General features: G+C 43.6%; 1 protein-coding gene across 6 annotated transcripts in view; it reads left to right on the forward strand.

The window, feature by feature from the left end:
• Window positions 1–17,500, forward strand: part of LOC128695634 (uncharacterized) — a 556,361-nt gene that overhangs the window by 206,237 nt on the left and 332,624 nt on the right. The window contains exon 1 of one of the 6 annotated variants that reach the window (XM_053786369.2): window positions 1,173–3,046. The exons of the other annotated variants lie outside the window; for them this stretch is intronic. Coding sequence (XP_053642344.2) covers window positions 2,249–3,046 — 798 coding nt within the window. The 5' untranslated portion in view covers window positions 1,173–2,248. Of the gene's footprint in view, window positions 1–1,172; window positions 3,047–17,500 lie in introns of those variants that run through there. 6 annotated transcript variants of the gene reach the window in all.

Consider the following 17,500-nt stretch of genomic DNA (forward strand, 5'->3'; position numbering starts at 1 on the left):
AGTGGTATTGATCAATAACAACACTAGCCAAGGATTCGAACCCATGTTGTTTTGGTCCGCCTCATGGTGAGCGAAAACCACATAATGCTCTAACCCACAATAATATAAAACCCACAATAATATAAAATACTGCTCGTTGAGGCTAGTACACCAAACGGGGACCAGAATGAAATTATCTCAGAGGCACCCACACCACCGTGTGTCCTCGGATCAAGATAACACTTCTGGCTCTGATGGGTACTTTGTTCTTGTAAGATTTGGTGGTCCTGTGGGTTAGAGCGTCATGTGGTTTTCGCTCAGCATGAGGCGGGCCAAAACAACATGGGTTCGAATCCTTGGCTAGTGGCAGTGTTGTTAGTGATAATAACATGTGTAAATTATGTAGGATAAGCCAGAAAAAGTTAGGCAGAGTGTTTGACTTAAACGGGTTATTCCTAGAATAATTCACAAATAAGTTGCTATATATAACAATTGTAAAAAAAAAAAAAAAGGTTAACTTACAAAATGAACCGGAATAAAAATATATGAGGTATACAAGAATTAATAGTTCAGTTTTCTTTGATACTGGCGTCCGAGATTGACGGATAACTAAACTGTTTTCATTATCCATATGTTAAGATAGAAGTAAGTAAGTAAGTAAGTAAATTTATTCAGGTATACACAATACAGTTACATAGAATTATCATACATAGCAGCATATGTGTAGAGAACCTAGGATAACCCAAAAAAGTCAGACATCAACGAAATCAACGAATGGTTATGAAGAACCGTCTTAATAACAGTGTCAGGCTGTAATCACGGTGAAGAATTCAGCACTGGAACCATGGTGAAGTTGAAAAATAAGTCATACTTCCATGGCAGAAACAATTCAAATCTAACCCACAAATTCCAAATGGAATTCAGACGACGTTTTGATTGATGATAAGGTCATCTGTAAATTATGAATTACATTTATATAAAGCGCTAAACCCGTGTGGGTCATCCAAGGCAAGAAGTGGAACTATGTTTAGGTTGGAGATGCGGTGAGAAGTTGAGCAGTGAAGCTATGCTCAAGTTCACTATTCGAAGCTCATTCAGCAGTGACATGCCCATCCTCTCGGCTGCTGCGCTAGAAGATAATTTGGAAAGCTTCGAGTCAAAGAGTGACCTGCAGATCCCAAGCGAGAACTCCTCCTCAGCCTCCTCCTCTTCTTCCACTGCCTCCTTCATCTCCTCTTCGGTGAGTGAGAGGTCTCACCCAGACGCCTTTTGCGAGCCCAATGACTCCTTCCTCCATCGAGGCTTCGTGACGGGAACATTCCCTAGTCCCTCGTTTTACGATGGCAGAAAACTCGTGTGCCACACTCTTCAGCCCGTTGAAGAGTTTTTGGAGCAAAATCATCAACAGAAGCCTTTAGAAAGCAAACATCAACAAGCGCAGCTAGAGAAGTCAACCGGCGAGTATTTACAGTGTAAACATCAAGATCAGTTAAAGAAGGCAACTCAAGACCATTTAGAGAACCAACATTTACAGAAAGCAGATCACTACGAACAGTTTGAAAATGAAAACCAAGAGAAATCTGGAAAGATTCATCACAAATTGTTGGAGAAGAAAGATGGGCAGGAGACGTTGGAAGACCATCCTCATCAGAACTCAAAGGACAACAATAACACACACTCACAAAATGTCACGAAAGAAAATGATCTAGTTCACCAGGATAACTGTAACGCCGTGGGAAGTGAAGAATGCAACCATGAATGTCAGCGAATCCAGCAAGCGCATGATAAGAGCAAGCATCAGCACTACGCTTTTCCCCAAAACAACAGACCTCTCACAAGTGGAGGCAAGGACTCCGCGCTTCATACAGACAACAACAATCTCTTCGCGTGTAGTGTCGATCCCGAAAGCGCTGTAAAGCCTGAGTTGATAATTTATGCAAGTCCCAAGCCCGTCAGTTTTGTAAAAAAACAAGTACCGGATTCCAAAGTCAGTTCTGGTAGTGCAGATCCCATCGTCTCGGAACATTCCGCCAACCAAGTAGATCCTAAAAGCACAAGCTCAAGCAGACCAAAGTGCCGTTCTCCTACTAAATACTTGTTCGGCACAATAATCAGCAGTCACTTCCACCCCACGTTAAATAACTACTGCCATTATGCGACTCCTCGAGGAAATAAACCAGTCAACGAGAAAAGTAACAGCACCTTCTATTACAGCCTTCTTCCAGAAGAGGAAGTAGACGAAGTTGAGAATGGTGGCATCGTACAAGTGATGCAACATTACGATACTCCAAAGAAACTAAAAAAAATAGCTACACAACACAACGGTAAGAAAAATATTCTGCCTGTAACACTGAGTCAAAACTGCGGCTTATCCAGCCTGTCAGATGCAACACAAAAACACAGAGAAACGCCAAAACTTCATCTCACAGCGCTGAAAATGCTTAAAGAAACGGTGAGGAGAGAAAAGAAAACACCGAAAGGAAACGAAGAGACAGAAATGCACTACAAAATACCGAAACAGCGCAACAAAACGCTTAACTTACATGATGTAAAGCCAAATAAATCTAAAAATTGTGCATGGAAAGACACAGGTGCCAAAACTCTTCCAGGAAAGACTTCTGAATACGAGCCCTACGATTTTAGTCAAGAAAACGACAGTCTGATGTACGCCTTAGACTTCAGGGACGCCTTGGGGTATCGTTTAGCGAAGGAGCTCCTTCAAGAAAAGCTACTTAACGATGAGAAGAATCAGAACGGCCGAAAAGATGATAAATCAAAAGTGATACAGACGGGAAACCTCCAGAGAGAGTGTGAGGCAAGAGGAGCGAGTGCTAACTGTGTTGAAACACAACCCAACGAGGGACTGAGGAAGTCCAGAAGCCTGCTGGGTGTGGACAGTGTGGACGCTGGTGTCGAGGACGTAGCCAGCTGCTCATCGGACGCCAACGTCTGTTACAATACATTTCCCCGTCGCCGCTGTCGGCCACGCCCAGCCACCCACACCAGTCCCCTCATCTCCTCCGTCAGTATCCCTGATGGCATCTACGTGGAGCTCTTCCCCCACCAGGTAAGTCATGGCTTGTAGCTGCCTTTCATAGATCTCTTTAAAATTCAGAGCTTCAAGACCTCTTTGTGTATAATTTGAATCATAAATTTTCTTTGTTTTTATTTATGAAATTTAACATTTCCTGACCTGACTATTTTGCAATACGTTGTATAAAAGCTTCTTACACACACACACACACACACACACACACACACACACACACACACACACACACACACACACACACACACACACACACACATACACACACACACACACACACACACACACACATACACATACACACACATACACACACACACACACACACACACACACACACACACACATACACATATACACACCACACATACACACACACACACACACACACACACATATACACACACACATACACACACACACATACACACACATACACACACACACACATATACACACACACAGAAATGGTGAAGCTGGAGATACTGTCCTGGGAGACAGAAATGGTGAAGCTGGAGGTGCTGTCCTGGGAGACAGAAATGGTGAAGCTGGAGATACTGTCCTGGGAGACAGTAATGGTGAAGCTGGAGGTGCTGTCCTGGGAGACAGAAATGGTGAAGCTGGAGATACTGTCCTGGGAGACAGAAATGGTGAAGCTGGAGATATTGTCCAGGGAGTCGGGAATTATACGCAGGAAGGAATACATATAAATGACCTCATAGGGGACAGGAGCCATAGTAGGGAAACAAGTGTAGTCAAAGATAAGATAAAACCAATATTGCAAACTAGAAATACCGCAGGAAATAGCAAACAAGAGGACTCCAATAGCAATAGTGAGGATAAATTACCAAAAACAACTGGTGGGAGCTCCATTGTTGGTGCTAGGGAGGATAGAAGTAAGACAGGGAAACATGCACCAACAGGGAATACAGTCACAGAAACCCAAGGCAAGCGGAAACCAAGCCTGTGCACATACTATGCACTTGGTATCTGCTGGCATGGGAAATCTGGAAAAACAGATGGGACATGCAACTATGACCACCCTAGAAAATGCCATGCCCATATGAAAACAGGAAAATGCAAACTCCCTTCCTGTAAGCTTTTTCACCCTGAAATGTGTACCTCTTCAGTACAGGAAAGACTGTGCTATAACTTAAATTGCCAGGCATACCATCTAAAGGGGACAAAAAGATACAAAACATCCAGGCCAGGGGAAAACCTGGGTAGCCACAGCCACTCAAGAGGGAGAGGTTTTTTAGTGCCAGGAAGGAAAAAAAACTGGCAGGAAATGGCAGAAATCGTACACCAAATCCAGTCATTCCTGGAGTGGAACCACAGTCGATGGCCTCCACTCCAAACCAACAGATACAGATACTAATGCCGGAAAAAAAATCCCCCCCCAGTACCAACAATACCACCAGTCCGATAACATTCTTCTTTGCAAATATACAGGGTCTAAAGCCAGCTACAAACAACAAAATACCTTTCATCCGTGGACTGCTTGCAGAGGCAAAGGCAATGTTCGCGGCTTTCACTGAGACCCACATAAAGGATCACTTGGACAACGAAGTATGGATCCCAGGTTACAACCTATACAGATGTGACAGAGTGAACAGGCAAAAGGGGGGGGTTGGCCTGTACATTGCAGAGTCACTTGTTTGCACAGAACTGCTTAATGCCTCAAATGACGTAGTGGAAGTTTTAGCAGTAAAGGTCGAGAACCAAAACCTAGTCATTGTGGTAGTCTACAAGCCTCCGGATGCAACATCCCAGCAATTCCAGGAACAGCTGTTAAAAATTGACCACTGTCTGGAAAATCTTCCAGCTCCTGCACCCAACATCTTGCTCCTGGGGGATTTCAACTTAAGGCACCTAAAATGGAGGAATATAGCAAATAATATTGTTGCAGAAATAACACCAGGAGGCAGCTCTGATGAAAACTCACACTCACACGAGCTTTTAAATCTCTGCACAAAATTCAATTTAAACCAGCAAATAATAGAGCCTACAAGACTGGAGAATACACTAGACCTCATCTTCACTAACAATGATGATCTGATAAGAAATGTCACCATATCAAAAACAATATACTCAGATCACAACATAATTGAGGTTCAGACATGTATGCATGGAGCCCCAGACCGACAAAATGAGACTAGTCATGAGGGAGCATTCACCAAATTCAACTTCAATAACAAAAACATAAAGTGGGACCAAGTAAACCAAGTCCTAACCGATATAAGCTGGGAAGATATACTAAGCAACACAGACCCAAACTTATGCCTAGAACAGATTAACTCGGTGGCACTCGATGTATGCACAAGGCTTATTCCTCTAAGAAAAAGGAGGAGTAGATGTAAAATAGAAAGAGACAGGCGCTCCCTTTACAGGCGACGGAAAAGAATAACAGAGCGGCTAAAAGAGGTCAATATATCTGAAATGCGCAGGGAGACACTGGTCAGAGAAATAGCAAGCATCGAACTTAAGCTAAAAGAATCCTTTAGGAGTCAGGAATCGCGGGAAGAACTAAAAGCCATAAATGAAATCGAAAGAAACCCAAAGTATTTCTTCTCCTATGCCAAATCAAAATCGAGAACAACGTCCAGTATTGGGCCCCTACTTAAACAAGATGGGTCCTACACAGATGACAGCAAGGAAATGAGTGAGCTACTCAAGTCCCAATATGACTCAGTTTTTAGCAAGCCGCTAACCAGACTGAGAGTCGAAGACCAAAATGAATTTTTTATGAGAGAGCCACAAAATTTGACTAACACAAGCCTATCCGATGTTATCCTGACGCCAAATGACTTCGAACAGGCGATAAATGACATGCCCATGCACTCTGCCCCAGGGCCAGACTCATGGAACTCTGTGTTCATCAAGAACTGCAAGAAGCCCCTATCACGAGCCTTTTCCATCCTATGGAGAGGGAGCATGGACACGGGGGTCGTCCCTCAGTTACTAAAAACAACAGACATAGCCCCACTCCACAAAGGGGGCAGTAAAGCAACAGCAAAGAACTACAGACCAATAGCACTAACATCCCATATCATAAAAATCTTTGAAAGGGTCCTAAGAAGCAAGATCACCACCCATCTAGAAACCCATCAGTTACACAACCCAGGGCAACATGGGTTTAGAACAGGTCGCTCCTGTCTGTCTCAACTACTGGATCACTACGACAAGGTCCTAAATGCACTAGAAGACAAAAAGAATGCAGATGTAATATATACAGACTTTGCAAAAGCCTTCGACAAGTGTGACCATGGCGTAATAGCGCACAAAATGCGCGCTAAAGGAATAACAGGAAAAGTCGGTCGATGGATCTATAATTTCCTCACTAACAGAACACAGAGAGTAGTCGTCAACAGAGTAAAGTCCGAGGCAGCTACGGTGAAAAGCTCTGTCCCACAAGGCACAGTACTAGCTCCCATCTTGTTCCTCATCCTCATATCCGACATAGACAAGGATGTCAGCCACAGCACCGTGTCTTCCTTTGCAGATGACACCCGAATCTGCATGACAGTGTCTTCCATTGCAGACACTGCAAGGCTCCAGGCGGACATCAACCAAATCTTTCAGTGGGCTGCAGAAAACAATATGAAGTTCAACGATGAGAAATTTCAATTACTCAGATATGGTAAACATGAGGAAATTAAATCTTCATCAGAGTACAAAACAAATTCTGGCCACAAAATAGAGCGAAACACCAACGTCAAAGACCTAGGAGTGATTATGTCGGAGGATCTCACCTTCAAGGACCATAACATTGTATCAATCGCATCTGCTAGAAAAATGACAGGATGGATAATGAGAACCTTCAAAACTAGGGAGGCCAAGCCCATGATGACACTCTTCAGGTCACTTGTTCTATCTAGGCTGGAATATTGCTGCACTCTAACAGCACCTTTCAAGGCAGGTGAAATTGCCGACCTAGAAAATGTACAGAGAACTTTCACGGCGCGCATAACGGAGATAAAACACCTCAATTACTGGGAGCGCTTGAGGTTTCTAAACCTGTATTCCCTGGAACGCAGGAGGGAGAGATACATGATTATATACACCTGGAAAATCCTAGAGGGACTAGTACCAAACTTGCACACGAAAATCACTCACTACGAAAGCAAAAGACTTGGCAGACGATGCACCATCCCCCCAATGAAAAGCAGGGGTGTCACTAGCACGTTAAGAGACCATACAATAAGTGTCAGGGGCCCGAGACTGTTCAACTGCCTCCCAGCACACATAAGGGGGATTACCAACAGACCCCTGGCAGTCTTCAAGCTGGCACTGGACAAGCACCTAAAGACAGTTCCTGATCAGCCGGGCTGTGGCTCGTACGTTGGTTTGCGTGCAGCCAGCAGCAACAGCCTGGTTGATCAGGCGCTGATCCACCAGGAGGCCTGGTCACAGACCGGGCCGCGGGGGCGTTGACCCCCGAAACTCTCTCCAGGTCTCCAGGTAAACACACACACACACACACACACACACACACACACATACACACACACACATACACACACACATACACACACACACACACACACACACACACACACACACACAGGGCCTCGTGTATGAACAATCGATAATGATAAGTTTTTAATGAGACAGCTTTCAGTTATTATAATTTTTATTCATACAAATGCTCTAAGCCCGAAGGGGCCATGCAGAACCCGGGAAATGGTAGTTAACCATATCTGATCCATAAAAAGGGAGGGTAGCCCCAATTACCTGGATCAAGAGCTCCTCACCAGGATCAAGGCACCCAACATGAAAGGATTCCACTTGCATTAATTTCAAGATATAACAAACTACCATTGACTTAGGCGGACGGAGGATCGAGCCTTCTCCCGAAATAATAACACTACCCAAATAAAACTGATTTTTTTATCCACTTCAGAAACCAAATTTATTTTAAACCTGTATATATCACTATTTATGTATATACATCTCTTTATCTGGTTCTTTATCACATAAGTTGTTTTAGAAGTCTTGTGATCAGTATTTTGGCTCTATAAGACTCAACTAAATGATATATGTGAACTAATCTTACTTAACGTCGACTCGGTCAGATATATGCGTCCAGCAGTAGTCCACCTGACGTCAGGTTTTTCCCTGATCCAGCAGTAGTCCACCTGACGTCAGGTTTCCCCTGATCCAGCAGTAGTCCACCTGACGTCAGGTTTCCCCTGATCCAGCAGTAGTCCACCTGACGTCAGGTTTCCCCTGATCCAGCAGTAGTCCACCTGACGTCAGGTTTTCCCCTGATCCAGCAGTAGTCCACCTGACGTCAGGTTTTCCCCTGATCCAGCAGTAGTCCACCTGACGTCAGGTTTTTCCCTGATCCAGCAGTAGTCCACCTGACGTCAGGTTTCCCCTGATCCGGCAGTAGTCCACCTGACGTCAGGTTTTCCCCTGATCCAGCGGTAGTCCACCTGACGTCAGGTTTCCCCTGATCCGGCAGTAGTCCACCTGACGTCAGGTTTCCCCTGATCCAGCAGTAGTCCACCTGACGTCAGGTTTTCCCCTGATCCAGCAGTAGTCCACCTGACGTCAGGTTTTCCCCTGATCCAGCAGTAGTCCACCTGACGTCAGGTTTTCCCCTGATCCAGCGGTAGTCCACCTGACGTCAGGTTTCCCCTGATCCGGCAGTAGTCCACCTGACGTCAGGTTTCCCCTGATCCGGCAGTAGTCCACCTGACGTCAGGTTTCCCCTGATCCAGCAGTAGTCCACCTGACGTCAGGTTTTCCCCTGATCCAGCAGTAGTCCACCTGACGTCAGGTTTCCCCTGATCCGGCAGTAGTCCACCTGACGTCAGGTTTCCCCTGAGATCTTTGGTGAAATCATTCACCGTGAGGCTCTATGTCAAAGAAACTGACAGTGTTGTAGTAAAACTAAGTTGAGATTTGAATTTGACGTCACAAAATTAGTTAGAAACTCGTATCTTTAAACGTGAACTAGACCTTTTGTTAGCTAATGTGATAATAATAATAATAATAATTCGCAAAAGACGCCAACCACGAAAATCCTTGAATACCTTTCCTCTCGTAAACTAAAAACAACAACAGGAACCTTGAAGATCATCTCTCTCCTCTGCGTTTATGGTAGAATGATCAACGAGTTTTGAAAGCCTGTAAAATTGTGGACTAGAATGTGTAAACACCGTGAACGTCATCCTTGACGGCTAGGCTAAACTTCAGCGAGGAACTCTGTATTTGGGTAATGTGTATATAGTATAAAAAAATTTTTTTACAGTATTCTTGAGGTCACACGGACATTATGGATGCATCAAATATATGTTATGTATTTTTTTTACCTAGTATAACACAATAAAATTAAGCATTGTGATTTAGGCTTGGAAATCTGTGGTCAAATCTGGATAGAATGTTATTCTAAACGTGAGTCAAGGTGTGGCGGATACTTGGTGAGAATCAAACATTTATTGCAGGTAACATTTCGCTCTGGGTAGACAATTATGAAGTCGAAACGTTGCCTGTAGTAATGGTCTGCCTTGCGGTAAGTGTCACGTGGCATCACCTGCCACCCAACACCAGCGTTGTGGTATTAGTCTCAGAAGAAAATAAGTTGCTGTTTATTCATAATTTTTTGGCTTAATGATACAAGTAAAACCTTAAACGAAATTGGTAAGGAACTGTAAAAAAAATAAGTTAAATATTATTTTGTTTTATATGCAAATATGCTATATCACTCAGTTTTAACACACAGTTTTATGGTATCCAGTGTTGCTCCTGCGTCATGGCCGACACACACCACAGTGGCCCAAACAGCCAGTGAGCGAGTCAGCATGGCTCGAGCGACCACCTCTGGCTTAGGTGTTGGGGGATGTGGTGTTGGGGGTAGTGGTGGAGGCTGGGTGGATGGGGATGCGGTGGTTATTGTAGTGGTGCTGGGGTAGAGGTGATGGCGATGCCCGTGGTTAGTGGGTCACCAGACGCAGGGGTGAGCGTACATGCCCGCTTCTTACGGTCAGCGTTCGAGTCCCTTTAGGCTCCCTTCTGTTCTCCTATCTACCTACAATCATCTGTTCTCCCACTTCAGAAGCAACTGCCATCATTCTACACTGTCAGATCTCTAAATCACTAATTAATCTTCTCAAGGCGTCGGCCCTTACGATTTACAACTTGTGCTCATTATTCCCTCGTATGCCACATTCTTTCCTCACACCCTAATCTTACCTAGTACCCCTAACTTTTCCTCATATAATCTCAGCCTTTTCTCGCACCCTCAACCGTTCCTAACCAACTCTCTCCCCTGTCTCTTTCAACTGTCCCGCTGGACGTTATTTCATCACATCGGTGTGTGTACAGTCAACGAAGCAGTGTACGTTAGAAGGCACAACCACGTAAAGCAGTGTGTTTACTGTACATTCACTCGAAATACCACAAGTTTTAAGTACAACGACGTGAAATAGTGTACGTTCAAGAAAAATCCACGCTTAATTAAGGATCACGGACGTGACTAAGAAAACAGCATCAGTCTCGTATCTACGAAGTGCTGATCTCTGACTAAAAGAAAACAGAAGATCGATGTACAACTAAAAACGCTTTCTTGCAATTTGTTCCTTTAAAAGCTATGTTTTGAGACAAAAATGAATGCAAGCTTGAACAGTAAACATAGTTACATAAGATGAATCAGCAGTCCACTGAATCTTTCAGTGCCGTGATCCATTCTAAGTGTACTTAAATGAAGTGTTTTGACCTTAATGAAAATGTCACAAGATACGTACATATATGCTATAAAACCGAGAAAGGTAAGCTATATTTAAACAAAATAATCATTGTTGCTTTGTTTCATATTCTTGTAGTATTTTCCATGTAATTTAGGTCTGGTTTGAGAGTGGGCAGCTGGAGCGATGGTTCCTGGGACTAACAATACAATACGTATTCACTTAGTATTTGTACACAGACTACTTATTTCAAACTAAATGAACTACTTTGGCCTGTTCTGTTCAGTTGTGAATTGCAAGAATTAGGGATTCGAGTGCGTTAGCTATTGTATATAAATTCCGACTCTGTTGGACGATAATACAGGGAAGTAAGAGATGGGAGAGTGGAGGGGATAGGGAAAGGCACATGAGATGGAGAAATGAGGAAGCTAAAGGTGAGAGAGATTAATTTAATAGGTACAAAGTGAGTGGGAGAAGACAAAAGAGAAATGTGCGCAGGATGCACTGTGGAAGGGGTAGAGAAGAAGGGTGGGAGGAATGGGGGTGTGACAAGTGGAGGGTTGAAAGAAAGGGAAGGGGTTGTGACAGGCGAAGGGATGAAAGGTAGGGAGGGAGGGAGAGAGAGAGAGAGAGAAAGATGGGGGCAGGAGAGATAGAAAGGACGGAAAATGTACGGAGGTTGTATATCACACGAGGATAAGAGATAAAACATCTAAACTATTGAGAATGTCACTATGCTCTTGCATTTTCCTCTCTGGCACAGAGGACAGAAAGATACCCCGCTACGTATATGTGGAAGAAGGGAAGTTGTCATGAGAAAATTAGAGAACTGTGTCAGCATCAGTGGGCAAGACACTTCAGTATATCACCAGCAGGATAGCTTCCTTCTACAAGTGCCGGATCAGCCAGCCTGTGATAGCTCTGTGGGCCTGTGGGTCGCTAACTGAAACAGCCTGGCTGACCAGGCAGTCAACAGAGAAGCCTGGCCTGGGCTGCACGAGTAGGAAAACCCGCTGATCCTGTCATGGGTAATGCTCAAGAAAAAGGAGTACTCTTATCCCCTCGCCCCAACAAGTGGACTTGTGGGGTGGAAAGAACATCATAAGAGAGGAAGGGAGGGTTGGAGGAACAGGGGCAGATGGTATAGTGCCCACGGCCTCACACCACCACCACTGCTTCTTCCTTTCCTCCGTCTCCCTTCACTACTCTCCGCTACTAAATTCTACTAGTCACGCTAGTTCCTAAGGCATGTTGTCCCCTAACGGCTCACACCAGGCCAGCCATCACACACACTTCCGTGTTTATGTCATCCCTTCACTCACCACAAAACAATCAGGAAATCCACCAACTTCTTAAAAATTTGCAGACAAATTCTTAGGACACTACTAGGTACAAATTCTCCGTTTTTGTAAGTGGGGCGTAAATACCTTGCTCCAGTAAGCCAGCGGATATTTGCGTGAAGAACGTAATGACGACAGGTATTATAAAAAGCACAAATATAGAGAATAATCTTTCATATTAGAAGCATTTTACAAGTTCTACTTGGAGTAAAATGTTCACATAATGGCTTGTGCATGTGTGTCATTGTTCACAGCTGATGCTTAATCTCTTAAACGGATCGTCATTTGACAAAGACATCTGTCCTCCTTCCAGACGAATGCACTACAAGTCACCAGAGGATTGGTGTTTATTATTTTAAATAGGTAAACATGCGTGGAAGATGCCGCAGCACCTACCTGGAGTCTACCTGGAGGGCATTCCGGGGATCAACGTCCCCGCGGCCCGGTCCACGACCAGGCCTCCCGGTGGATCAGGGCCTGATCAACGAGGCTGTTACTGCTGGCCGCACGTAATCCAACGTACGAACCACAGGCCGGCTGATCCGGCACCGTCTTTAGGTATCTGTCCAGCTCCCTCTTGAAGACAACCAGGGGTCTTCCCGTAATGCCCCTTATTGCTGGTGGGAGGCTGTTGAACAGTCTTGGGCCCCGGACACTTATTGTGTTTTCTCTTAGTGTACCAGTGACGCCCCTACTTTTCACTGGGGGTATGTTGCATCGCCTGCCAAGTCTTTTGCTTTCGTATGGAGTGATTGCTGTGTACATATTAGGGGCCAGTCCCTCCAGAATCTTCCAGGTGTAGATTACGATATCTCTCTCTCGCCTGCGCTCTAGTGAGTACAAGTCAAGTGCTTCCAGGCGCTCAGTAGTTAAGGTGTTTGATGGAACTTATACGTGCAGTAAAGGTTCTCTGTACATTCTCTACCTCTGCAATTTCACCTGCCTTGAATGGGGATGTTAATGTACAGCAATATTCCAGCCTAGAAAGAATAAGTGATTTAAAAGGATCATCATTGGCTTAGCATCTCTTGTCTTGAATGTTCTCATTATCCATCCTATCAGTTTCCTTGCAGATGTGATAGTGGCATTGTTGTGGTCCTTGAAGGTGAGGTTTTCGGACATTACCACACCCAGGTCCTTCACATTTCTTTTCCTCTCTATTGTGTGATTGGAATTTGTAGTATACTCAGTTCTAGTTATTATTTCCTCCAGTTTTCCATAACGGAGTAGTTAGAATTTGTCTTCATTGAACATCATATTGTTCTATGTTGCCCATTGGAAAACTTGGTTTATATCTTCCTGGAGCTTTACCGTGTCCTCAATGGATGACACACTCATGCAGATCCTAGTATCGTCTGCAAAAGATGATACAGTGCTGTGGTTTACATCTCTGTCTATGTCTGATATGAGAATAAGGACCAGGATAGGTGCGAGTACTGTGCCTTGTGGGACAGAGCTCTTCACTATGGCAGCATCTGATTTAACTCTGTTTACCACTACTCTTTGTGTGCGATTGGTTAGAAAGTTGAAGATCCATCTGCCTACTTTGCCGGTTATCCCTTTAGCACGCATTTTGTGTGCTATTACACCATGGTCGCACTTGTCAAAGGCTTTTGCAAAGTCTGTGTATTCTACATCCGCATTCTGTTTGTTTTCCAGTGCATCTAGGACCATATCATAGTGGTCAAGCAGTTGCGAAAGGCAGGAGCGACCTGCTCTGAAACCATGTTGCCCTGGGTTGTGCAATTTTTGGGAGTCTAGGTGGTTTGATTCCAGGAAGTTCTTCCTTTTGTAGGTACTGGAAAGTCATACAATTTCAGGAGGTTCCTCCTTCACCAGGTGCTGAAATGTCGTTAAAAATTCTAGTGGATTTTTCCTACAGGCGCTGGAACGCAGATTCTTCCTTTCACAGGTCCTGGAATGTCATTCAGAATTCCAGTAGGTTCATCATTCGGCGGGTACTTGAATGTCAAGCAGCATCCAGCAGTATCTTCCCTCTGCAAATAGTGGAATGTCATTCATAACTCCAGGAAGTTCTTTCTTCTGCAGGTACTGGAAAGTTGTTCAAAATACCAGGAGGTTACTCTTGTAGGTAGTGGAATATCAGTCAGTTGGCTTAAATTGTAAATTTGGTGTCCAGGATTCTTTCCATGGATAACAGATAGGTGAGCATGAAGAGTTTGAAATATGAAATTGTTTCTAAATGCCTTTTTATTGCTCCCGGTGTTGAATTAGCTTCTGATATATTCATCTATTTAATCTTATATTCGGAATCGTTGGTTCAGAGGTTTAGGGCACCGTCATAAGAGTTCGGCCTAGTCTAGATGTTACTGTATGCCTGCCAACCCCATTTCCTAAAAGTTCGAGCCCCTGGGTTTACTTGGACCCACTGGACACCCTGGAGTTTACCTGGACCCACCGGACACCCACTGGAAAAGAGAATTCTTAATCTGTTTAGCACTTTAATAAACTACAGCTATGGACGATACCTGTGGCCTTCACAACTCGACCTGAGATCAGGCTTCCTCTTCAAGCAGACGAAGCCATGTGAGAAGTAGAGTATTCTACAGGTGACCTCAGAACAAGTGGTTTCATTGCCAATGCCGTAACAATATCAGGTTTTATTGTTTCAATAAGTATACATGTCCCTTGTCCATGATGCAATTAAAAATTTTAACATAGAAGATGGTAGGGCCGCCTTTCTATTTTATGGATCGCCTGTGTTCGTCAATTATAATGTTGACGGTTCTGCTAATTTGTCCTATGCGTTAAAGTTCGTTGTCTTTAAAGCAATATACTGAATCATTTGTAAAGACTGTGAACTTAGGAAGTATAGGTAGACGAGATATATTAGAAGTTAAGGCAGGAGGTTAAAGATTTATTATTATGATGTCAAGGCAACAAGGCAAGACTAAGAGCTTTCCTGTGAATAACAAAAAAAGGCACAATACCGTGACTGGAACGATACACAAATAACCCGCACATAAAAGAGAGAAGCTTACGACGACGTTTCGGTCCAAGTCGGACCGAAACGTCGTCGTAAGCTTCTCTCTTTTATGTGCGGGTTATTTGTGTAGCTTTCCTGTGAATCACACCAAGAATTTTAGTGAGGGAGAGGAGCGTCAACAGACCATGCCACATATAAACTAAATAATGTAGATCTTAATACTACTGATTGCGAAAAGGATTTAGGAGTTCTGGTTAGCAGTAATCTAAAACTAAGACAACAGTGCATTAGTGTTCGCAATAAAGCTAACAGAATTCTTGGCTTCATATCTAGAAGTATAAATAATAGAAGTCCTCAGGTTGTTCTTCAACTCTATATATCCTTGGTTAGGCCTCATTTAGACTATGCTGCTCAGTTCTGGTCACCGTATTACAGAATGGATATAAATGCTCTGGAAAACGTACAGAGGAGGATGACAAAGATGATCCCATGTATCAGAAATCTTCCCTATGAGGATAGACTGAGGGCCTTGAATCTGCACTCTCTCGAAAGGCGTAGAATTAGGGGGGATATGATCGAGGTGTATAAATGGAAAACAGGAATAAATAAAGGGGATGTAAATAGCGTGCTGAAAATTTCCGGCCAAGACAGGACTCGCAGCAATGGTTTCAAGTTGGAAAAATTCAGATTCAGGAAGGATATAGGAAAGCACTGGTTTGGTAATAGAGTTGTGGATGAGTGGAACAAACTCCCGAGTACAGTTATTCAAGCTAAAACGTTGTGTAGTTTTAAAAATAGGTTAGATAAATACATGAGTGGGTGTGGATGGGTGAGAGTTGGGCCTGACTAGCTTGTGCTGCTGGGTCTGGTGCAGTGCTCCATCCTTGAGTGGAGATGATCAGACTGGGTGGGTCATGGGCTAATCCGGGGGGGGGGATTCATTGGTCTAATCCGGGGAGGAGGACATAAGAACAGAAGAACGAAGGAACACTGCAGAAGGCATACTGGCCCATGTGAGGCAGGTCCAAGTCTCCTACCCGCATGGGTCAGTAGGCCTGTTGCAGTGTTCCTTCTTTCTTATGTTCTTATGTTCAGACGTGAGGGCAGTACACTGAACATAGACGACTGACTCACAGAAGTGAAGTTATCGAGAGGAGGTGAAACATATTTTGAACCTTCAGAAAATGTTGAGGGTCCAAGACAAACAAAAGGAAACTAATATCGATAAAAATAAAGGCGCGAGGACCTATGTTCGACACTTTTATGAACTGGAGATTCAAGTTACGATACTTATAAACAGTCGAAGTTACATCAAGTTTCGATACTCTTAGTGAATTGACGTTCTATGTAAGATATTTACAGAAAGTCGAGGTTATAGATAATTCTCAAGATGAAGCTGTGTTAGTATCTCTCTCTCTCTCTCTCTCTCTCTCTCTCTCTCTCTCAGTTTTTCTCTCTCTAATCCTGCCTGTATGTACTAAACTTTAATTTTTGGACGAATGTGTATCTCCTTTTTCTTTCTCTCTTCCCTCCACTCTTTCAGTTATTGTCTACCTTTGCTCTCTCTCCTCCCTCCATGATTGTCTCTCCCCTCGCTACCTTTCTTTCCCTCCTGACGTTACCGCTCATGCACCGTACATTAATTAACCTTTGACTTTTGCACCTGTCTTCTTAACGCCGCCAATTATCACAAGAAATATGCTGCTTGTAGCACTATTCCTCTTGATACGAGAGTATACTCCATTCTGCAGCATGTTTCTTGATATACTCAAACAATGTGGCGGTATTTCTGTTCCCCTTGCAGTAGTTAAAGGTCAGTGGTTCTCCCAGGTGGTAGTTAAGGCCAATTATTGTAATCCCTAACATCTGGTAGGTCATTAATGGTCAGGAGTTGACCCGTGAAGGGGAGAGTGGAGGAGACGTAGACAGAGGGAGGAAGGATGGTAGGAAAGCGAAAGGGATAGAGCAAAAATAAAATGCAAAAGGGGGAAAAATAAGAAAATGAGATGAAATTAGAGGGAACAGGAGAATGTGTGTTTTATATGTATAGGGGTGTGCCAAAATATCGGTACCGACTATGTTTATATTGGTATCTCAAAATGTTATTCCACATGAGCTTAAACAATAACAAAATTAAAACTACCTCACGACTATGAGGGATTACTAATCAAATTACAATCAGATTTTTTCAGAGCTGAAGACGTAGATATCATTAGACATTTGACGGTACTGAAGCCTAACCATGAACTTCCATGCATGAAGTATTTTACAGACGCTGTTGTCGACTCCTTTTACTCGTCTGTCATGAAACAAGTCAAGGATACATTTATAAAAGCCAAAATATTAGTTTCACGCCAGATATTTTGACGAGTGTATTGATTTCATTCAGAAAACAATTGTCCTTAGAACCTGGTTTCTACACAGGATGTACATCACTGAGATTATTAAGAACCAATGCATGAATTCAACATCCCAGCTCTCAAACTTCATTTGA

Source organism: Cherax quadricarinatus, chromosome 42 (assembly GCF_038502225.1).
Source record: "Cherax quadricarinatus isolate ZL_2023a chromosome 42, ASM3850222v1, whole genome shotgun sequence".
In the NCBI taxonomy this organism is placed as follows: Eukaryota; Metazoa; Arthropoda; class Malacostraca; order Decapoda; family Parastacidae; genus Cherax; species Cherax quadricarinatus.